Genomic DNA, 23,790 nt, shown 5'->3' with positions numbered 1-23,790 from the left:
TTATTTTTTGCGTAGGCAACCGGCGCGGCACACGTGGCGAGCGGGTTGCCTGCCTACCTCCGTGTTGACCCGCATCCACTTGACAGGACAAGACGAAAATAATGCCTCTCCAGAAGTTAAACGAGCACCGCGCGGGCCGAATTCACTAGGCGTCTGGTAGAAAGTTATAAAATTGGCTTGGAAAATTAATCAGCACCAGCTGATTACGCTGGTAATTGGCGAATCGACCGTTAGATGGCACATCAGACTAACGGAAATGTAACAAATTACGCGGGAATTAAATTATTAGATCGGCACGCCTCTTTTTCGACGCATCTGATTAGCCACCATTATTTCGACGCCATATTGAATTCTGACCGGCGGGAAAACCAACACAGATCGCAACTTGGCCTCCAGTGGGAATTACGACTGCGCAGAAGGTTCTAATTCAGATCACGCATGCGCAGTGAAGAGTTTCGGCCTCTCTGTGAGATTTAAAAGCGATCTGAACACACTGCGCACGCTTGAGATGCGCACAAGTTTACTGCGCAGCTTCGATTCGGAGAGGGTTGTTATTGGAACAGAGAAACGCATTTTGCACAGTAAATTAAACTTTATTAATTCTTTGTCCATCATCATTTCGGTAATTAATGTTATTGGTATTGGCGCATTAATCGGCACAAGACAATTTTGTGTGTGTGTGTGTGTGTGTGAGTTATACGCGTGTGTGTGTAGGTGTGTGTTTTCACAATAACATAAATCGGAGGTACACTGAGGATAGAAGAAGAGATATGCTGTAAATCGCAGGATATGTGCCAGGCTGATATTTATAATTATAATATGCCGCGTTACTTGGTTAGGGATATGCGAGGAGCAAAGATCAGTGCGGTGGGTGATCGAGGTATTGCGGTCGAACCAAGTGGATATGCCAGGTGAAAGAGGGATAGTTTATTTTCGCACGCAGAGACGCAGAGTAGTGCATTGAAATAGAGAGAGAGAGCGAGAGAGAGAGAGAGAGAGAGAGATAGGATTATTGATCAATCTGTAGGTTGTGCGCCAACGGCACCAACAGGTGGCAGTTCCATCGTGCCCCAAAGTGAAATAATTGTCTGTAATTCTGATGCAGCGTTGTTATTATTATTGTTTCGCGTCACTTAACATAGCGGGTGGGTATAATAATTGTCTGCATTAGTATGTGTAATTGACATATTACTTGAAAAAGGCCAGCCTAGAATTTTTATACGTTTCCTCTTATTTTTTTTGTTCATTAAATATATATATTTATATGTGTATGCGTACAATTCAATTTATTATTTTTGTTTGTCTCTGTGTATTATTTTAAGATGTTCCGGCCTGCCACGGTTTCTCGAGCACCACCATTATTTCGAAACAATTTCGACAGAATATCGGGCGTCAACTAAGCCTACGTAGTGAGAAAGAATCTTTAAATGCAACAACAGAAATGGCGAACGGCTGCGGGGCTCGATTTTCGAAGGTTTTATTTTCGGTCAATCGGAGCGGAGCAGCGCAATGTGTGTGTGTGTGTTTGTGTGAGAGAGGGTGGGTGCGGGGATAAAAATAGAGTAATCATAGATAACAGTTAGTGTTACAATGTGTGTATATATATGTTAATAATTATATCTTATCACCCGTTGTAAATCTGCATCTGGTATTTCTCTGTCAGTGATGGTTTATTGGTGGCAATACATGCGAGTACGACACATACCTTACATGCTAGTGCTTATATCCATATTTTAAACGCTACTTATGATACATTTTACAATTCTTTAGTGTGTGTGTGTGTGTGTGATGTGTTGTATTGTCATAGATTCTCGACACGTTCTCCGATCTGCGGACAGGAGTCCCGTGCGTCCCGTCCGCAGAGCGGCACTCTTCAAAGGACAATCATATAATATGTATAATTGCGTGTGTGTGTATATATTATATATAATATAGCAAGTTCCAAAAAGTCGACATGGGGCTGGCTGGCTGTGTGAGTGAGTGAGTGTGTGTTTTTAAGAATAAATCGCGGTTAGTACAATTATTGTCACCATGCAATTCTGGCCAATTCGTCGTCGTCGTCCTAGTTTTTTTAAAAATACAAATTCGCGCGCCTTTTGTTCTTCATCTTCTTGTTTCTTTTTTATTATTGTCTAGTAAAAATACCATTTTTGTTTCAGCATATTATTTTGGCGTTTGAGTGGATTATTTTTTTTATTTTTTTTTGGAAGCCTCGTGAGTGTGTGAGTGAGTGTGTTGCGCTTCAAGCAGGCGGGCGGGAGCTGCGGGGGCGGGCGCGGGAGCAGCCGCCGCGACGCGCCGAGTCGAAACGGCTCAAGCGATTCGGCGCGTCGCGCGATTCGGAAACACAAAACGCGGGTTCAGCCTCAAACTATGCGGAACGGAAGGCGGAAGGGTGCGGGTGCGGCGGCTGCCACCCCGCTGGCTCACCTCGTCGGGCTGGCAGCCCCGCAGCCGCGGCGCCGACTCTCTCGTGCAAAATCGTCGCTTCCCGCGCCCGCGCCGATTAATTAATTAATTGTTAAATTTTAATTACGCGCGCGCAACGCCGGCCGTGCTTGTCGCACCTCGCGCGACGGGAGCGCCTCGGCAACCTCGCACCGCGCGGTGCGGCGTTGCCAGGCCGCTAATGGCGGGAAACGAGGGTGTTTCTCTTTCTTCTTAAAAACGGGGCCGAATCGCGGAATCCTCTCCGGAACGCCTAATGAGCGAGTGTTGAGTTGCGTCGGTCGCTGGATGCCGAAGAGAGGGTTGCAGAGGGGGTCGATGCTGCCGGTGCAGGGGCGGCGGGGAGGGCCACCTGGCTGGACCACGCACCCAGCTGGCCGGGCTCTAGCGGCGTACGATGCCACGATCCGAACTCATCGCTCTCTGAAACAGTTAGTAAACAGAAAATCGTCAGTTTGATTCCATACGGAGGTTATTTTTTTATTTTTATGAGTCAGTTTTTTTCCATTAAGGCACAATTCTTTCTTGATTTTGTTTGTTTACGCCCGAGGGCTAAAATAGTTGCTGAAAAATACGAAAATCTGTTAAATATTGTCACCTACAGATGGCGCCACTGCATATTTTTTGTAAATTATTAAATTTTAAGGCTTTCTCCGCTGTGATTTCAGACTTAAATCCAGTCACTCTGCATTCTTTACTTAATATGCTTTCTTTCAACGTGCAGAAAACCAAAATTGGTTCGGCAAATCGCCGTAGAGTCGGGAAAAACTATTTATTGAAATATAAAATCTTTTCCAACGTTTTTACGGCGAATAGCTGGACTGATTTTGGTTTTCAGCACGTCAAAAGAAAGCAAATTAAGTTAAGAATGCACAATTACCAGGATTGAGTCTGAAATCGCAGCTGAAGTGGATTAAAATTAAATTTTTTACCAAAGTATACGGTGGCGCCATCTGTTTACGGTTTTGTATTAAACGGGTTTTTAGCTTGATTTCGATCCCTCTCATCGCGATCTATCCAAAGGTGTGTGAATTTAGAGGAAAAATCCCTTAAATTGTGAACTAAATCGTTGTTTTACAGTAGGGAGACAAAAATGAAATGACAAGTCGCTAATAAAATTCAAGTGAAGGTTGCGAGGATTTATTTCCTGATTTTTTAACGCTAAACTTTAATTAGAAAAATATTTGGTTACGTGGATCAAAATTTTTTAAGTGTTTATCACCTGAATTTTTCGTAATTAGTAAATTGAAGTCCACCACCATGGAAAAAGCAATATAAAATGAGCAAAAATTACCTGTAAAATTTGAATTCGCTTCGATCAGACACGAAATTCGCATTAGCCCTTTGTAACGACGGTGCTTTGACGTTTTGCGAGGGCGCGCGAGCAATTTCGGACCGAGAGAGAAAGCGGTGGCCTGCTGTTAATCCGCAAACTTTAAACTGGGCTCGGCTGAAAAGCATAAAAGTAAATGAAATGGCTTTAGTGCCGTGCCGTGCGCCGGCGAAAGCGCAATAAAAGCGGGCCAAAATGCGGCTTTGTCTGCTCGCAATTCTCTCTCAGGTGGACATTTTTACAGCGTGGGCGTCCGCCGCCCGCGAGCCCCGAATTCTCCGGCGCATCTTTGAAATTTTCCGCAGTGCCTCGCTCGCCCGCTCGCAGGCCAATTTTCCCAGAAGCGAACGAACGAACGAACTTGGCAGCAGTGAAAGAGCTTCCTGGAAAAGCAGATCGTGTTTTTCTTTTTCGGTTTTTATTTTTTCGAATGCGAGGCGTCGGCATCTGCGTGCTGCGAGAGCCTAATGAAGCGTTGATGCAACAAATGATTGCGTGGGCGTTGTTGGCTGCCACGCAACTACCCCTCGCCTCGCCTCGCCACCAGCCACCCTCCACGCGGCGAAATATATACGTGCGGATTCATTTGAAATCGATTTATCCCGCTCCCACCCTTACTACAGGCTCGAAATTCTTTCATAAGGGGTCCTCATTCTTTTCCTTGAATTTAATTTGATTTTGCGAAAAAGGGATTAATTTATTTAAATCGAATTTCTAGAGTTGATTCGTTTGATAGAAATGTGAATTCTACCGAGAAATTGATGCGTTGCAACGCGAAAAAGTGGGTTTTCAAGTCAGAACCTTCATCTGACTCATAGAGGAATTAAAATAAATAAAATTAAAATGTTTTAAACTACGCAGATTTTGAGGCGGAGGCAACAAAGGTACCTTAAAGACGCAGAATTTCCCGGTGAGTGTGAAAAAGTTTGATTTTTCACTCTACAACCCATAGGAGTCGAGTTATTAATTTTCTAAGTCAAAAAACCACTATTTTTGTGACATTTCAAACTTTTGTTTTCGGGGTCCAGGCGGGGTCCTATGGGCCGGACGGCGCCGATTCAGGTACCAATCGATGCCCCTTAGTGGGGCGCATCAACTTGTGGGCAATTTTCTAAAATCTAAATATTTTTCGAATTTTTACGAATTTTTTTCGGTCCATTTATTGAAAAAGTTAAAATTTTGGTTTTAATTTAATTTAAATTCGTCCGTTTATCCGATCATCGACCAAGACCCCTCATCGGACAGGTCTTGTGCTGGGCTTTTATCTGGAATACGCTAACGACCTTTTTCAGGGTAATCCCACCTGAGATCCGCTCCAAAGCTGGTTTTAAATGTTTTTTCTGTACTTTTGAGCACATTTGGCGCTTCTTGGCAACGATTTTTTACCCTTTCCTATCTCCCACCTTCCTCAGGTTGCACCCATCTGAGGGCCCGATGGGCCCAAAGGGTGCGATTTTGCCGTATTTTTTAGAAACTCGGGTTTCAATTTAGAATAATGTGTTTTTTCGCCCCAAAATCTCTAATTTTAAGCACTTTTGGCCAGATTTGGATTCCTTTTGAATATTTTTGAGTTTTTCTAGGGTTTAAAACCAATCCAGGGGGTGAGTTTTGGTTAATAATTAAATTTTGCTGAATTAAACCGTCATTGGTGTCGTTTTTAATGTTTTCCACCCCTAAAAAATCAAATCTGAGGTCAATTTAAAGTTTAACTTGCTTCCTTCAGCTCTACATGACCTTGTCTGAAGCTGTTGGAGCAATTCCGGCGTGATTTTTGTCTCCAAAAAATTGGAAATTTATCGCTTTCTCTGATTTCCAATAAATAAATCAGATTTTAACGTATTTCAAGGGTAGTTCCGGGGGTGTATCGGATTTACGCGCAGCGATCGCATCAATCAAGGGGAAACAAAACCAAAGTTGCTGTCTGAGCAGGGAGGAGGTTGGCATGGAAATAAATATGGCCATCAATCAGCCACACATCCCGACACACGCACGAAACGCACCTGTTGGTTCGTCGGTCGCCTGTAGATTGCGCATGCCGCCGCCCGGCAACCCCGCAATCAATTCCAAATTCCAAATCAAATTGATTAGCAGGCAAGCCAGCTAACTGACACTGACAACAATAAGATGTTGCCGCGGTGGAGATTGAATTTCGGTTTATTTTCAGACAGGGAAAGCTATCCAATTAATTGACGAAAAGGGGTTTTTTCCTCCAAGCTAAGATTAAAAGCATGTTTTTTATTTTTATTTTTGAAAGCGACAATTTGATTTACAGTTTGCGTCACGACGGCGACGACGACGGTGACGGCGGCCTTTGTTCCGGCGCTCGCCTGAAAAAAGAGCGACTTCCTAATATCCAGCAACGCGCACACAACACAGACGTTTCTGTTTGTACCGAAATTTCCTCTTTTATTTCAGAACAGAAAACGATGTGCTCGCAAATGGCGCACCAGCTGACGCGCCTCTGCTTCTTCTTCTTCTTCTTCTCATTTTAATGAATTTCTTTTGCAGAACAAAAAACGGCAGAGCGTGGGCGGCGAAACACGAATTTCCATTTCCCTAAACAACAACTGTCAAAACAATTGCATTTATTATACTGTTGTGCTTGGGCAAATTGCTTTTGGTGGCGCGCGTCAGAGGAATCAAATCCACTTATGGTGTGCCGGCGTCGGTGACGAGAGCCACATATTGATCGCGCGCGCGAGAGAGAGAGGCAGACAGGTAGGTATTCGCAGCACGTTCGCCCTCGAGTGCAGCAGGTGTGCCTGATCTCGAGAACCATTAATTCTCATGCTAATTATGCCGGCTTTTCTTTCCTTCAAAGCCGACTGGCTTACTGCATGGGGTGCCAGAGAGAGAGAGAGAGAGAGAGAGAGAGAGAGAGAGAGAGAGCTGACTCCGACTGCTCAAACTTTGTGTAAACTCACAATCAGCGCAGCTCCTTCTTAATTTAGATAGCCTTGTAAAAGGGGAGAAACTTCTACTCAAGATCCTCCTCAATCTTATGCTAATAAGATAACAGATTTTTATTCATGACGATAAGAGGTTGAACATTGAAAAGAGCGAGTTTTGTTGTCTTTTATTAAAATTAAATTGTTGAATGGGATAAAAAACTTGTTCCACAATTTGCAATAACAAAAATATTTTTTTTTTTTTTTTACTTAAAATTTCCAGCGCTTGACCTGTCCAACAGCGTTTTAGGAAAAAATTTACGCTGCTACTCACGTAAATTTTGGCTTTAAATGAATCCTAAGGAACCCTTGGAACCAATAAATCAACATCCCTTCTATTTTAATAAAGAAAAAAGGGCACGAGAGTTGGTACAGCGTGGTTGCCGCAAAGTTGGGAAAGAAATCATGCAGAAATCGTGAGGCAGCGAGGCGTGCATAAATGCTTTTCAAAGTTTGTGCCTGCTCAAAGGTGGCGGGCGGAACGGCTCAAAGTTTGAAGCCGATCATTGTCCCCCATCTGCAAAACCGCTCTTTGATGTTCGTCCGGTGATCTGCGAAACCGCGATTCGGGACGCGGTTGCAACGCTGCGGTTCGATCAACAAGTTAGATCGGCGGAAAGACGTTTGCGCCGGGTATATTTATAGACAGGTCTGCTGGTTCATTTGTTGTCTCTCAGTCAGACGTGTGGCGAATCTCGCATTTCAGCACGACTTTCATTTGGTCGGCTTCGCAAAGCAAACGCAGTTTCACAAAAAGGCTGACAAGAGCAAATTTGCATTATTTTTCTTCTCTATGTGCGCGTCTGTGTCTGTGCCGCCGAATAAAATCAAGAGAAAGAGAGAGAATGGCAGACCGACGTCCATTCACTCATGCAGACGCGCGCTTGTTAATTAGTGGCTCGTCATCCTTTCTCATTCATTCTTTCGCTCGTTCGTTGGTTTGAATCAAAGTTGGACGGGTTATTATTCTCACACAAAAGCAGGCTGATGCTTCTTTCCTACAGCACAGGATGAGGTTCACAGTCAAACAATCACGGATTAGGCGCATTGTGTTTGTGCGAACAGCTGAAATTCGCTCTATTTTGCGTCTCATTGACTTTGAAAGCAAGAGGAAATTTATTCACATTGTCATTTCTGACAGTTCAAATCACTTTTATTTTGAATCAACGGAGGCCGGGTTGCGATCTGTGTTGGTTTCCCGCGTGTCAGAAGTCAATATGGCGTCGAAATAATGGAGGCCAATCAGGAGACAGTCCAGCGGCCAATCAGAAGCGTCGAAAAAGGGGCGTGCCAACCTAATAATTTAATTCCCGCGTATTTTGTTACATTTCCATCAGCCTGATGTGCCATCTAACGGTCGATTCGCCAATTACCGGGCTAATCAGCAGTAAGAAAAGATATAATATAAAAAAATATTAATTTATTTTCATGATAAACATATAAAGTTCTGTAATAAAGCTAAAGACTGGCCAAGAGGAAATAAAATCTTTTATTTACGACGAACGGACAGCATCAAGTAATTTGCCAATGTCCAAAATTGAATTCGAAAAAGTTGGTGGCCTCGGATTTGAATGAAGGGCCGGCAACTTTGGCCGATATTACGTGCGATACAGTGCAGCTGCCGAGCGAGCGGGGCACAAAGGCGAGAGCAACTTTCTTCGCCGGGCGGGCGGGCGATATTATTATCGCAAGTTTATCCCGGCCGGGTATTAAAAGTTGGGACGTGATCTGCTTGCTGCTCTCGGGGATATGCTGGCTGGTGGTGCCGAGCTTCTGCCTTCTGCCGGTAATTGGCGTAATTCAATCTGCATCGATCGCCGCCTACGGAAATATGACTGAACTTTGTCTTTGCGCGAAGCCTCTCCGCACTTCTTTTCATTAAATCAGCGCGAGGGCGAGAGGCGTGGGTGTCCCTATCATCGCCACCGCATGCAAGATTATATTTTCTATGTCACTCATGTAGGCGTCGCGGCAGAATTAATTTCAAGAATTATATTGCAAAGATATTAGCTTTAAATTCACTCCAAAGCCCAAAACCTTACTGAAAAATTGTTAGACAGTCGAGTCAAACAGTTGATTCAGCGATTTTGGTCTGAAAATCTAGCAAAAAAGCCAAAAGAACGCCGCCGAACAATCAGAGAAGGGGGCGTGAGACTCTGATTCGCCTAAGATCGAGACAGTAGCGCCACAGCGACAGTTAGATGAGGTTAACTGCTGGCTACCTCCTCTGGCTGTCGCTGTGGCGCTGCTGTCTTGATCTCAAGCTAATCGGAGAACCACGCGCCTCCTCTCTGATTGGTCTTTTAAAAATAAAAAGCCAAAATTATAGTTTTCAGTGATGAAAATATCGTCTTACGGACCTCTATTTCACTTAAATGTGTAATTTTGCTCAAGCAAAGCATTCACATTATTATTTTCCCAATGAGAAGCCGTTCCTGTTAGTACCTGATTGATGCAAATCGAAAATCTGGCAGACCCCCGTGCCCGTGGGCGTTTCGTGGAAGCACCTGGACAGAGTGGGCAGCGTGGACGAACACAAACATTCGGGACTCGAGGTGCAAGTCTGCTCGAGCACGGTGGCACATGGAGGAGGAATCTCGTCCTCGAGCACCTCGTCAGACGAGGGCGACGTCTCTTCTTCCGCGCTCTGAATCACACATTTCATCAGCCTCGGCGTTATCAGTTGCAAGGCTGGAGGCAGCAGCTTTTTGTCAAGCAGGCGGTTGTTTATTGAAAGCTAGGCATTTATCTTTATTTATTTATTAACAACATGCTGTTCTGCAGTTTGGTTTAGCCACACTCCCAGGTGGTTTATGGATTAAGCGAGTTTTATATATGTTCTCCGAGAGGACATACGAAGCAAAGCTTTTGGATCAGCCCAATTTACGGTCTGGTGCGACATTTTAATCTCAGGGGCACCGCAGGCCTTTCCGTGGTCGCTGGCTTAGTCGATGATTCCCAGTTCCGACAAAAACGGGCAGTTACAACCGTTTATTTTTTTAAAAAAGAAATAAATAATTGGTTTTCCTCCTTGTGGAGCGTAAAGAGAGTCTTTGACGAAGTTTCTGAGCACACCAATCGATTCCTGAGGGTCGAATTAGGTAAAGTGGACGTTTTTTCTGACCAAAAAGTGCAGCGCGACGTGCGAACTTTTTTCCCGCCAAAACAATATGAACGAATTTGCGAGAATTGCGCATGCGTCAGAGCTGGTTTGAGCACTTGCAGAGAAACTACCTGTGCGAATTAATTCTTTGTCACATCCAGCCAGCTCTGACGCATGCGCAGTCCTCGCAAATACGTTAATTTTGTTTTGGCGGGAAAAAAGTTCGCACGTCGCGCTGTACTTTTTTAACGGAAAAAAGATCCAATATACCTAATTCGACCCTCAGGAATCGATTGGCGTGCTCAGAATCTTTGACAAAGACGGTCTTATAGGATTATTTTTGCTACCGGTTGGAAAGCCATAATTTACAAACGAGAACATTTAATACGGCGAGAGTCTAAAATTAGAATTGCAAACTAGCGATCTAATTAATCAGGAAGGAAGCTGTAAGACAAGTGGCTCAAGACCGCACATGACGGATCTGGATCGATTACGGGCCGCCGACAACCAATAATATTCATTGAAGGCGGTTTGCGCGGCGGCGGCTTTAATTACGACTCGTCGGCCTGCTCTCGCTTGGCTGGTATTCGAGCGAAACTGGCTGGGATGCACCCCCGGGGGTGGGTTGGCAGGCAAAGCGACGACGGGTTCAAAGTTGGACCGTTTGTCAGCCGGCAAAACGGTCTCGTAATTATACAAGGATGAGGCCGAGCGCGCGTGTGTGTTCGTTCCGACTTCAAAGACTAATGAAATTCTGTCGCAAAAATAATGGCCGCCAAGCTCATTCATGTGACTGGCGCTGAATGGAGCAGTGGCTCGGCGCTGGCCGCGTGCCAACTTCTTCTCTGCTCTCCTTCGGACAAACTGTGCAGCTTCTTATCAGCCCGGCCCTCCCTGCCAGCGAAAAAAGGCTCTCAATCGCTAATCGATTCGGGCCTGAATGAAAACGCGCGCCTTTTTCCAGCCGGATCGATATTTATTCCACAATGGGAGCGCCGCTTTTTATATATGTGAGGCTGGCTTCATTATTTGTCGGGGTTTCAGCTCGAGATAGCGTACGTCTATTTTGACACTACTTTTTCAGCTTTGCGACTCGAGAGCCTTTTCAAAGTGGGGCCGAAAAAGTGTTTTCGCACATCTGTTGAAGAAGGAGAATGCTGGAGGGCGGCAAAATCATTTCCAAGCGTCAGCACCACAATTGATTCTCGCGACTATGTTTGCTCAATAGAAAGCAAAGCAGCAGGCTTGTATTTCCTTTTCCTCTTTCTTGACACACACAAGCCTTAAGCCTTTTTCACAAGCATTTTCGTTCGTTTTATCAGGTTTTCAGTTTTTAGCATTTCAATCAGGAAAATAAAATTATTCAATAGCGAGCGAGCGCAGCCTCAGGCTTTTATATGCGAAGGCGTTTAAGAAGGAAATGTACGGCTCAGCTCTTTATTGCGTTAAAGCTCGTAAGCCCCACATAAAAATCATAAAAATGTCCTTTTACTGGCTCTAGAAAAAGGATGGGGATGCAAATTTTCTTTTAGAGCAGAAATTTCCGCAAGCAACAAGCTTTTCTTTTAAATTCGCCTTGAGAAAAGCCAGCAATAAGTTTTAAGATAGCAATTTCAGATTCAAGTCTGCGTTCTAGAGTTAAAAATTTCATTTACCGCGATTTAGCATTTTAAGAATGCACAGAAACAGTAGCAGAGTTGAATTTGAAAGTGCAAGTATCTGGAAATTGTAAATCAACAGTGGCGCCATCTGTTGAGGGCTTCGGAACACTTAAAGACCGTCTTTGACGAAGTTTCTGAGCCCACCAATCGATTCCTGAGGGTTGAATTAGCTAAAGTGGCCATTTTTTCCGTTAAAAACGTCCAGTTTGACGTGTGAACTTTTTTCCCGCCAAAACAATATGAATGTGAGAAGTGCGCATGCGTCAGAGCTGGATTGAGCACTTGCAGAGAGACCACCTGTACGACTGACTTCTTTGTCACTTCCAGCCAGCTCTGACGCATGCGCACATTCTCGGATTCATATTGTTTTGGCGGGAAAAAAATTCACAAGTCGCGCTGCACTTTTTTAACGGAAAAAATATCCACTTCGCCTAATTGGACCCTCAGGAATCGATTGGTGAGCTCAGAAACTTCGTCAGAGATGATCTTGAAGGGTTTACGCAACTGGTGAATTTGATTTATGTAATTAAAAAAAGGGGGGCCTACCGTGTCTGACGCGAAAGGGAAAGTGCTGCTGGCCTCTGCCGAGGAAGCGGCCTGCGCGCTGCCCTGCTTGGTGCGCGGCGACGCTTTGTACACGCGCTGCCCCTTGGTGACGGACGACCGCTGCTTGGCCGCCTTGGCCGACAGCCGCACCGGTGCCATCTCCTCCTCGACCGGCGCGTACATTTCAGGCGGGTACGCTTCCTCCGTGAATCCTGCCTCGCTCGTCTCGTCCAGCCGTCCGGCGGCCGGCGCTAGAACGTCCGGGAACGAGAGCACGCCCCGGACGCGCGCCGGCTCCTCCTGCTTTCCGTAACGGAACGATCCGTAGGCGCCGTCGTCCTCACCGGCTGGTGGTAAGCTCACTACCTGCGAAGTCAGATTGGATTGCTTTAAAAAATGATCATTAAAACAGCGGAATAATCTCTACTTGCCGCTTACGAGTTCTTCTGTCGATTTACGAGCGTAGGAACGCATTAAAAGTTGATTTAAATCGAAAAAAATATGGTTGAAAATACAAAACTCGGAAAAATCAAGACGAATTCTTTGTTTAGAAAATCCTCGATGCTGATTGGCTGCACGCAACCAATCAACGCTAATGTCAGCAGCTCCCACGCAATTAACAACAAAACTATTGTTTGGTTGCTAGGCAACCGGCCAACCGCGGGAGCTGCAGCTTCTAATTATTGTAAGAATTATTCTTGTTGTAATCGCTTTAACATCCGATTTCCATGCAATTAAATCGGTTTAAATCAGTTTTTATTGCATTTCTGTGATACTAAATCGGTAAAAAAAATCTTTAGCGGAAATTAGAGACCAAACAATCGAAATTTGGCTCATCAAAATAGAAAAGTAAACAACGTCGAAACAGCAGATATCGGCCGCATAAGAGGGGGGCGTAACCGAGGGGCGAACTTGGCCGCTCATAGGGGGTGTGGTGCGCACTAAAATTGTATTCCCTCGGTTACGCCCCCCTCTTCAGCTGTTTTTACGCCGAATCTTACGATTTCACGCACATAATACCACGTAATCATTTTAATTTTGATTGATCTGTCTCACCATTTGGCCGTAGTTCTGCAGCGTGGGGTCGTCGGTGAGGCGTTGCTGCAATTCGCGTGCGCGCTCGGCGCGGACAATGTCCTTGAGCTGCTGGAAGCTGCCAGCCTGCGGCACGAGCGAGCCGTCGGAGCCCGTGTAGCGCAGGGTCTTGCGTGAGCCGCCGGAGCGACTCGAGCCGAACATCCTGGCCGTCAGCTCCTCGAAGGCGCGCGTGCGCGGCGAGTCGAAGCTCCGGGCCGAGCCTGGGGGCGGTGTGTGCACGATTTTTCCGTAGACCGGCCGCTGCCTGCGTCCGACGCTGCCGGTCGACGCGGTCTTGGTGCGAGCGCCGACGCTGCGCAGCGTGCCGGGGTACGGCTCCCACACGTTGTAGACGAACGGGTCGCGGTACTGCGGAATCTCGTTGGTCACCTCGGAGGCGCGCGCCTGGCGCTTCGAGAAGCGCCACATGGCGCGCAGCTGCTCGCAAGACGGCTCGTTGTACCGTTTGCCGCTCTCGGCAGGCACGAACTCGGCACCGAGTTTGCGGTACTCCTTCGCCTCGCCACCTCCGCAGATCACCGAGAGCGCTAGCAGAGCCAGCAGACTCCACTCCAACGGCCGATGCATTTATTTGCGCGTGCTGCTCTGCGGTGCTTTGGTGCTCTTAGCTGTCAACACACACAAAAATCACAAATTAATAATTAAATTCGATCAATACAGGGAGACATTTGAATATTATTTAAATTTTGGACGCAATAATAACAAAATATTCCAATTTTTCCACTTTCCTCCAAAATTTGCGCTGCTACTTAAGTAATTTGGCTTCAAATGCATCCGAAGGGGTCAGCTCATGCATTGTTTGCGGTCTAATTGAAGCTAAAGAGTTGGTTTATTGATTTATAATTACAGAAACAATGAAAATTTTCATTTAATTGCGAAAGGAAAGACGGAAATTATCAAGAATCCTTGGCTTGAAGTATTAATTCTCGACGCTGATTGGCTGACAACGCGCATGTCAGCATCTCCCGCGCAATTCAGAACGCATGTAAGCTGTTGCTAGGCAACCGCGGGAGCTGTTGACAAGCGTGTTGCGTCGGCCAATCAGCGTCCAGGATTCTTCCAGCAAAGAATTTTCTGATTTCCGTCTTTTAAATCGGTTTTAATCGACTTTTTATGAATTTCTGCGATTACAAATCAATGAATCAACTCTTTAGCTTCAAAATTAGGCACCAAACATCGGTAGCAGAATGGCAAGCGTCTTAAAAGAGGCATTTAACATGCAATTTTTTTGGCGGGAAATGGCGTTTGGTCTAATTTCCATAACCATTAAAGAATTGCGCTGGATTTGAGACTCTTTCAGTGAAATAAAAATCCTTATTTCTCTTTCTGTATATGATACCAAGAGTTTTGATGATGATAAGATGTAAAAAGATGAAAATTGCTCTTGTAGGGGCTACCACAGCGTGGCGCCACCGTCCAGCTGCAGCCGCTAGTGCAGTGAAAAAGTCAGACAATTCGTGCCGTGTGCATTCGACGTGACAATCAATTCCGCCAAGCGTGTGATACTCGTCTCCGACAGTTTTCTCAATAATTTGAACCCTCCCAAGGGGTAAGTTAATCAAAAACTTAATTAAGTGTTCAATCCAACATTCAGTGATCAAATCAATGTCAATTAAATACTATGTTCAGTCATTAAATGCTATTAATTCGCGATATTAGATGTATGTAATTCGGCGCCATATTAAATTCAGTATGTAATAATAATAATTCAAAATGTATAATTAATTCTTGAGCTAATTTGTAAATTCCAACAATCAAACTAATTGTAATTTATTTATTATTGTGATTCCTAAGACTGATTTTTATTGTAATTTTCCAGTTCAAGTGCGGAGTGAATAAATCTCCAATTCAACAAGAGACGAGTGTTTAATTTGGCTTCACGACACCCCAAAGTGGTGACCACCCGACGTTCTCAACATGCAGAACAACATTGACTTGGGGCAAGACAAGACGGAGGACGAGCTCGCTGCGGCCGAACAACTAATTCGAATGGTCCAGTCAGCTGCAAACCTGGTCAACAACCAGGGGACTAGCGCTGCTAGTTCCTCTCGTCGCTCCTGGGACTTTCCTGTGCCACCCTTCAACGGAACCCGCCTGGACACATACTTCGCCATGCTCGAGCGACGCTTCGCCAGCTTCGGGATCCAGGACGAGGACACCAAGTACATGGTACTTTGTGATGCCGTATTCAATTACGACAAGCTACCTGAGTCAGTCAACAAATGGATTATCACGCAGCCAACCAATGCACCATACACAACTCTCAAACAGTCCATCATGGAGTCGCTGAAGCCCTCCAACTACACAGTCATCAAGGCTAAGATGCTGACCGAGGTCTGGGACACCAACATGCTCCCATCCGAGTTCTTACAGCGTCTCCGTACTCATGCCGACGAGGAGACGGCTAAGAGCAGTATCTACCTGGCTGACCTCGCCAATGTGTGGCTTTGTGCGCTACCCAAAGCCTGGCAGCCGAGCCTGGCTAGTGTGGCGGCTGGCGATATTGACGTAGCCGCTAAGACTGCAGATAATATTCATCGCTTTTCAAGTATGGATGCTGCTAAGTCTCCTGGCTCCCAACCACCAGGCATTTTCGCTACCGCCGCCCAGCCCAACATACCTGAAGTCTCTGCTGTCAGTAACAATGCTGGAAAAATTGACCCATCTGTTGCCGCGCTCATCGAGGTCGTCAACAAGCTGATGGCAAGACTCGACTCAGACCATCAAGGCAGGCAACAATTCAGAGGAAATAGCCGAGGACGTGGATACGGTCGTGGCCGAGGCCGACCACGCAGCCGATCACCAGCCGAGCTGATGCATGAGCCTGACCTCTGCATCTACCATCATAAATACACCATGGAAGCCCGCCGCTGTGTTCCTGCCTGTAAGTACCATAAACAGTTTTTGGCCGTGCAGAAGATGGCGGAGGAAGAAGGCAAGCCGGAAAACGCCCCCGGGGAGGGCAAGTAGAGGCGATTGCCCAGCCCCCCAAACCAACCAAGCCTCGCCGTTTGTTCATTGTTGACCCAGCCACCAGCTACAAGCTATTGGTTGATACGGGCGCCGACCTGAGTGTTCTGCCACGCAGCCTGCTTCCCCAGTTTGTGACTGAGTCTAGCTTCAAGCTCGCTGCTGCCAACGACGAGCCCATCCGTACCTATGGTTATCACACTCTCACCCTTTCCCTTGGCCTGCGCCGTGACTTTGAGTGGGTGTTTGTTGTTGCGGATGTGACCAGCGCCATTCTTGGAGCAGACTTTCTTGCCCATCACAAGTTAGCAGTGCATTTAGACGATATGGTGCTCGAAGACAAGGTGACCGGACTAAAAACTCCTGGAGTTATTAGTGACCGTGAATTGCCTGTTGTGAAAGTGGTGGATTCAACAAATAAATTTTTCCTCTTGCTGCAACAGTACCCTGAGCTGTTTAAATCTACTACACACCGAATTGCTGTGAAACACGATACTGTGCATACAATTACGACTACGGACGGACCTCCTGAAAATGACCGATTTCGCCGATTGGCGCCCGACAAACTCGCCGCAGCCAAGAAACTTTTCCAAGAGATGGAAGATCATGGTATTGCGGTGCGAGGCCAGAGTTCCTGGGCTTCCCCCCTTCATATGGTTGCCAAGAAGGACGGTACTCTGCGGCCAGTCGGGGACTACCGCAAGCTCAATGCTCGCACCGTCCCAGATAAATACCCTATGCGTCATCTTCATGACTGCAGCGCCTCCCTTTTTGGATGTCGTGTCTTCTCCATCATTGATCTGTCGAAGGCTTATATGCAAATTCCAGTGGACCCAAAAGACGTCCATAAAACCGCGGTGACGACACCATTCGGTCTGTTCCTTTTCCCGATGATGCCGTTTGGGTTGAAGAACGCCGGTGCCACGTTTCAGCGGTTCATGGATCAAGTGCTTCAGAACATGCCTTTTGCCTTCGTGTTCGTTGACGACGTGCTGGTCGCGTCCCCGGACGAAGAAACGCACAAGACTCATTTGCAGCAAGTATTCGAACAGTTATCCAAACATGGTCTGGTGGTTAACGCTGAAAAGTGCATCCTTGGCGCGCCCACCGTCCATTTCCTTGGCTACGAGGTGTCTGCACTTGGTTTGCGGCCATTGCCTGACCGCATTCAAGCCATTGCAGATTACCCCGTCCCTAAAACGCGAGAAGATCTGTCGAGATTCCTCGGAATGGTGAACTTTTATCATCGCTTTTTGCCCAGCATCGCTGCCCACCTTGCTGCTCTCCATGTCTTCCTCGCTGGTCCACGCAAGCCAAAGAAAACCCCCATCCAATGGTGCAAAGAGGCCGACAAGTCCTTCCAGGAAGTGAAGCAAGCTATGGCCAACGCAGTCTGTCTGGCGCATCCCAAACTTGACGCACCACTTGCCCTCGTCACCGACGCTAGTGGCGTAGCTATCGGTGGCGTGGTGCAGCAGTTGGTTGACGACATCTGGCAGCCACTCTCTTTCTTCAGCCGCAAACTGAGCCCTGCTGAGCGGAAGTACTCAACGTACGACCGCGAGTTGCTTGCCATCGTCTGCGCCATCAAGAAATTTAAATATTTGGTCGAAGGAAGAAATTTTTCCATCTTTACGGACCAGAAGCCGCTCGTGGAGATGTTCACAGCCAACAAGACAGACCGCCATCCTCGCCAGGAGAGGCACATTCAATTTGTGAGCGAATTCTCCACTGACATCCAATACGTTCCTGGCAGCGCCAACGTCGTGGCGGACGCTTTGTCGCGCATCGAAGAGGTGACAGCGCAGCCCTTCACCTTTGCAGCCATCGCTCGTGCCCAGCTGGACGACGCAGAACTCGAGAAGTACAAGGAGCCAACCAGCCCTCTCACCCTGCGCCTCTACCCTGTGGAAGGTTCACCTGACCTGACCATTTGGTGCGACGTCACGACTCACCAAGCTCGCCCATTTGTGCCTGAGCAGCTGCGACGACAAGCGTTCGACTCCCTTCACGACCTCGCTCATCCAGGTATTAAATCCACAGTCAGACTCGTTTCAGACCGGTTTGTGTGGCCTAGCATGCAGAAAGAGTGCCGCCAATGGGCCCGCTCTTGTCTCTCTTGCCAGAAAGCAAAGGTCACGCGCCATACCAAGGCGCCATTGCATCAGTTTCCGCCCACGACAGAACGTTTTTCCGTGGTGCACATCGACCTCATTGGCCCCCTTCCGCCGTCTGAAGACTTTAAATATTGCCTGACCATGGTGGATCGTCTAACTCGCTGGCCTGAAGTCACCCCTCTGAAGTCCATCACCGCCGAAGACGTCATTCGCGCGTTTAAAGACTCTTGGATCAGTCGTTTCGGAGTGCCGAAGACGGTGGTGTGCGATCAAGGCCGGCAGTTTACTTCCCAAAAATTCCAGCAGTTCGCAGAGCTCGCAGGAATTGACGTCCACTACACTAACAGTTATCACCCCCAAGCGAATGGAATGGTGGAAAGGTTCCACAGGACCCTGAAGGCAGCCCTGACTTGTCACAAGACTCCCTGGTCCATGGCCTTAACACCAGTTCTACTTGGACTGCGCTCAGTGTTGAAAGAAGACCTAGGCGGATCCCCAGCCCAGTTCGTCTTCGGTGAAGCTATTCGGCTGCCAGGCGAATTTTTTGTTCCCCCCAAAAATGAACTTTCACCTTCAGAATTGCTTTCCAAGTTGCAGGCCCACACCAAGAAAATTTGCCCCATGCCAGCGTCCCACCACGGTGTTCCTTCCTGTTTTGTTCACCCGGAGTTGGCCAATTGCACGCATTGTTTCCTTCGAGTAGACGCGGCGCGACCTGCACTCACCCAGCCCTACTCTGGACCACACAAAGTATTGGAGAGAGGCCCTAAGACGTTCATTTTGGAGGTGAATGGCAAGCAGAAGTCGGTGTCAATTGACAGGCTCAAGCCGGCATTCGTCCTCGCTGCCCAGCTTCCCGAGCCAGCTCCAGCAGCACCTCGACTCATCCGTTTGGCCCCACGACGACCTCTCGCCGAGCCAGCAGCCGAGCCAGCTGAGCAACCTGAGATGCCACCTGAGCAACCTGAGGTGCCACCTGAGCAACCTGAGATGCCACCTGAGCAACCTGAACAACCTGAGATGCCACCTGAGCAACCAGCAGACCAACCTGACCCACAACCAGCACTAGTCGAGCAGCAGCCGACAGCAACCGCACCGACGAGCCGGTCGACCGACCAGGCGCCACAGCAGCCGGTCCGAACGACAAGATCAGGTCGTCAAGTGCGCTTCCCTGCCAGATTTGTGTCCTACCAAACTTCCAGTTTGTCGGAGGGGACTCCTGTAGGGGCTACCACAGCGTGGCGCCACCGTCCAGCTGCAGCCGCTAGTGCAGTGAAAAAGTCAGACAATTCGTGCCGTGTGCATTCGACGTGACAATCAATTCCGCCAAGCGTGTGATACTCGTCTCCGACAGTTTTCTCAATAATTTGAACCCTCCCAAGGGGTAAGTTAATCAAAAACTTAATTAAGTGTTCAATCCAACATTCAGTGATCAAATCAATGTCAATTAAATACTATGTTCAGTCATTAAATGCTATTAATTCGCGATATTAGATGTATGTAATTCGGCGCCATATTAAATTCAGTATGTAATAATAATAATTCAAAATGTATAATTAATTCTTGAGCTAATTTGTAAATTCCAACAATCAAACTAATTGTAATTTATTTATTATTGTGATTCCTAAGACTGATTTTTATTGTAATTTTCCAGTTCAAGTGCGGAGTGAATAAATCTCCAATTCAACAAGAGACGAGTGTTTAATTTGGCTTCACGACACCCCAAACTCTCTTAAGAAGTTTCCAGAAATAAAACAGGGAGTGGAGTGCCTATTATAGCTCGACTTCCCTTTTATCTCATGATCAGAGAAGTAGCTCTATATTCTATCTACTTTCCTTGAGTGCAACTATATTTAGAACAGCTATTCTGGTTTAATCCAGAAGTGTTTATTTTCCTTCAAGCCCCTTTGTAGTGCTACTTTTCATCTCATTTTTTTGACTAAGAAATGTAGGAAAACGGATTTCTTTTCCTTCCTCTGTTATCATCAGCAAAAAATGGGAGGGACGAGAGAAATAATTTTATTTTGATCAATCCTGAAAAATTTTCGGAGTAGGAACCGTAAAGGTTTTAGTCGGTTTTTTGAAACATATTTCTATCCCAATTGACACAATTTCCCATTTAAATTTTGCATTTTTCCAATGTGTTCTGTATAAACGTTAAAATTTCATTTCCTTGACGAACAGGAATGCTCCAAAAATACTAAAAATTCAAAATAAAAAACTCACTAAGGGCAGAATATTGCACAATAATTAATTTTGTTTTTATACCATTGAGAAATATTTCACTTTTATATCAGTAAATTAAATAATATCAATTTCCTTATTTTTTAACCCTGATTTTTGGACTGCAATCATATTAATCACATGCAGTGGCTGAGAGGCGAAGCGGCTCATTCACGAAGAGAGCGCTCCGGGAATTTTGGTAAACACACGCAGCCACTTAGCGCAGCCACAGGTGGATGAGGAATAATCGCGTAAACTAGGCGCAGAATGAGAGGCGAAGGGGGGCGCACCCGGCCACTTAGGCGCCGGCCGCTTGGCTGTGTGTGTGTGCATACATATATGTGGGGGTGCAACACTCACTCTCGGCCGGCAATAAAACCAACTTGAGCTTCGCCCACTGAGTGAGCGAACTCTCGAGTGTACACTGCTCTCTCGGCCTTCGCACAGACGAGATCCTTGCAGCAATAAAAGTGGAGAGTGAGAACGCAGCAGCATTGACATCATTTCTCTTCTCGCTGCGCCACGAGAACCGACAACCCACCCCCCGGCCCTCCTGTATGTGTGTGCAGTGCGGAATTTTGCAAACGCGACCCGAGCGGAAATAGAGGACACACGACACGAAGCGCAATATTCTATACTGCTGGGTGTGTGTTTGCCGTCCTTGAAAATTGTTGGCCAATGCTCGGCCGGGTCGACCAGATTATTTGTTTGCTCCCTTGTCGGCTCTCTATTCACGTCGTTTTGGCCAAAATAAAACGGATATTATATTTGTCTCTTTGCTCTGCGAGTCTGCGTTGACTGCCGTCAGGAATATTTTATTTTTAAAACCTGTTGAAGTGTGAATCAGATTTGTTTCCAAATTTAAATTGATATGGCGTATGGCGGGAAAGTTACAAACGTAAAATTTAAAAACTTATCATGAAAATAGCTTCAGCTCAATGAAAATTTTCGTATTATTTCTTTACTACCTGCTGATTTACCCGTTTAATTGGTGAATCAACCGTTAGGCTGCTGGAAATGTAACAAAATGCGTGGGAATGAAATTATTAGGCCGGCACGCCTCTTTTTAGACGCTTCTGATTGGCCGACTGGACCGTCTCCTGAATGGCCTCCATGATTTCGACGCCATATTGAATTCTGACCGGCGGGAAACCTAACACAGAATTCAACTTGGACCCCGGTGGGAATTACGACTGCGCAGAAGGTTTTGATTTGAGTCACGCGTGCGCAGTTAAGATTTTCAGCCTCCCTGTAAGATTTAGAAGCGATCTGAACATACTGCGCATGCTTAAGATGCGCACAAGTTTACTGCGCAGCTTCAAAATGGAGGAATATTAAAAAAACTATAAATTTCAACGCCATATTGACTTGTGACCGGCGGGAACATCAACACAGATCAGCAGTATATTAAAACTCATCCACAGTATGAGAGCGTGTGATGTTAATTTTATTTTACAATTTTCAACTAGTAAAATCAGTAGAGTTAGATATATTTCCGTTCTATTGGAAGACTGAATCAAATCAATCCTTGAGAGAATAAAACGAGAAACAGGAAAGCCAATCTGTTCCTGTCAAGAAAATAAAATAAAATAAAATAGCAGCACCCGACAGAAACTTGAGAGCTGAGCCGCCCTTTTTAATCTCGTATTTTTCTGCCCCTGTTAGCCCATTATACCAATCCCTAGAATTTTGCGACAAATCTTTTAGGAGAAATGCTTTTAACCATTTGTTTTATTTGGGAGTAGGCCCATTAAGGCGCCTCTTTTCAAATTCGGCGCCTCTTAACGACACAACAACATCATTGGGGATGAGGGCTTACGCTGGCAGAGCTGTTTTTTTTCGCAGAGAGACAATTAATGATATAAATCTACTTCTCGGAAGTCGATAAGGAGCGTCTTCCCGAGAAAGGATTATTTCGAAAAGCGAGAGATTTAAGCGAGGATCATTATTCAAATGGTGAGCGCGTGTGCCAGAATTTCGGTCCGTTTGATCCCTATTATTTGACTGGTTAAAATTAAATTAGGTATACGCGCACGTCGGATGCAGCGCCGATCTAGAAAGAGGCAACAACATAATTTCCGTTTTGACGTGAAAATATATGGGCCGCTCAGAAATAGCCATCTGCGCCGAAATTTCGAAAATAGAGCAATAATTGCGAGCATCTTGTCTTTCAGCTGGAAGGAAATATTATTTCCAAGAATCTTTTTCCAAGTCGGCCCGCTGCCAGAGTCGAGTGTCTCTTCATTCTATTTACACGGAAACGGGGGTGCGTTTGACGTCAGCCAGCGCACGGCCAGCCAGCGGCTTAACTCGCTCACGTGTCGCTGCTTCAGCTGACGGCGACGGCACCCTTGCCTAACACGCACAATAGACACACCCGTTAATAGACGGAAATACAAAAATAAATAACAGTCAGGTGGTGCAGAGGGGAATCCCTCAAATTCGTCTGCGACATCAACACGTGACTCGCGCTCGCGGCACGAAAATATAATATACATATTATACCAAGCCACCAACTGCGTGTATTCGCGCCGAATGCTGCAATTATTGCATTACATACATAAAGAATTATTTTTTCTTCTTCCAGACCTCCAGTTCTTTATAATTCTAGGATAATTTTTACAGGAGTTGGCTAAGAGACTGTTCATTGGTTTTTTCCGGGAATAACTTGTGTTGTTCTAGCGATTTAAAATCACAGAAACACATTAAAAGTTGGTTTAAATGCGATTAAAATTAAATTAAACGGATAAAATAGCAAGAATTCTTTACCTTTAAAATCCTCGACGCTGATTGGCTGAAGGAACACGCACGTCAGCAGCTCCCGCGCAATTTAAAATACATTGCGTGCCGTTGCTAGGCAACCATGGTAGCTGTTGACATGCGCGTCGCGTTCAGCCAATCAGCGTCGAGAATTTTGAGAGCTAAGAATTCTTGAAAGAATTCTTGCTGCTTTATTTGATTTACGTGTTTCCAGTCACAAATTATGTCAACTCAATGATTTTAAATCGATAGATCAACTCTTTAGCTGCAAGTAGAGACCAAACAATCGGGTTTCAGCTCATTAGAAGCATTTAAACCGATGCAAATGCGATTGAAAACACGAAAATCGAATATAGCAGCAAGAATTCTTTGCTAAAAAAATCCTCTACGTTGATTGGTTGTGGCTCCAACGGTTGTTTAGCGTCAGCCAATCAGCGTCGGGGATTTTTCAAGCAAAGAATTTGAACTGCTATCAGAAAACCAGACTTTTCTTGCTGTTTTTTCGATCCTGCTCTTACAACGCTTCGATTTTTTTAAATCCACAATATATAAATGTAAGCGAAAGCATGTTGTGGAAGAATAG

General features: G+C 45.9%; 2 protein-coding genes across 4 annotated transcripts in view; one reads left to right on the top strand and one right to left on the bottom strand.

Annotated features, from left to right (window-relative positions):
• Nucleotides 1-570: 570 nt before the first annotated feature.
• LOC135939787 (uncharacterized) overlaps nucleotides 571-23,790 on the bottom strand; it is a 38,806-nt gene continuing 15,586 nt past the window's right edge. For 2 of the 3 annotated variants that reach the window (XM_065484354.1, XM_065484355.1), the window contains exons 2-5: nucleotides 13,096-13,745; nucleotides 12,040-12,405; nucleotides 9,175-9,376; nucleotides 571-2,871 (exon numbers count right to left, since the gene is read on the bottom strand). In XM_065484354.1, coding sequence (XP_065340426.1) covers nucleotides 2,702-2,871; nucleotides 9,175-9,376; nucleotides 12,040-12,405; nucleotides 13,096-13,704 — 1,347 coding nt within the window. In that variant the 5' untranslated portion in view covers nucleotides 13,705-13,745 and the 3' untranslated portion in view covers nucleotides 571-2,701. The remainder of the gene's footprint in view (nucleotides 2,872-9,174; nucleotides 9,377-12,039; nucleotides 12,406-13,095; nucleotides 13,746-23,790) is intronic. The other variant, XM_065484356.1, reaches the window with a different exon arrangement.
• LOC135940718 (uncharacterized) lies at nucleotides 15,055-19,538 on the top strand. The gene is made up of 2 exons (XM_065485732.1): nucleotides 15,055-16,099; nucleotides 16,168-19,538. The coding sequence occupies exons 1-2, from the start codon at nucleotides 15,055-15,057 to the stop codon at nucleotides 19,536-19,538; spliced, it is 4,416 nt and encodes a 1,471-aa protein (XP_065341804.1).

The sequence above is a fragment of the Cloeon dipterum genome, chromosome 3, assembly GCF_949628265.1.
Source record: "Cloeon dipterum chromosome 3, ieCloDipt1.1, whole genome shotgun sequence".
NCBI classification, from domain to species: domain Eukaryota; kingdom Metazoa; phylum Arthropoda; class Insecta; order Ephemeroptera; family Baetidae; genus Cloeon; species Cloeon dipterum.
Note: the sequence above shows the minus strand (reverse complement) of the source record. Positions and strands in the feature narration are given on the sequence as shown.

Bases quoted from the DNA above. Each gene is read 5' to 3' on its own strand.
- LOC135940718 (XM_065485732.1), top strand. From the start codon at position 15,055: ATGCAGAACAACATTGACTTGGGGCAAGACAAGACGGAGGACGAGCTC. The intron at 16,100-16,167 runs GCAAGTAGAGGC...TTGTTGACCCAG, and splicing joins GGAAAACGCCCCCGGGGAGG to CCACCAGCTACAAGCTATTG.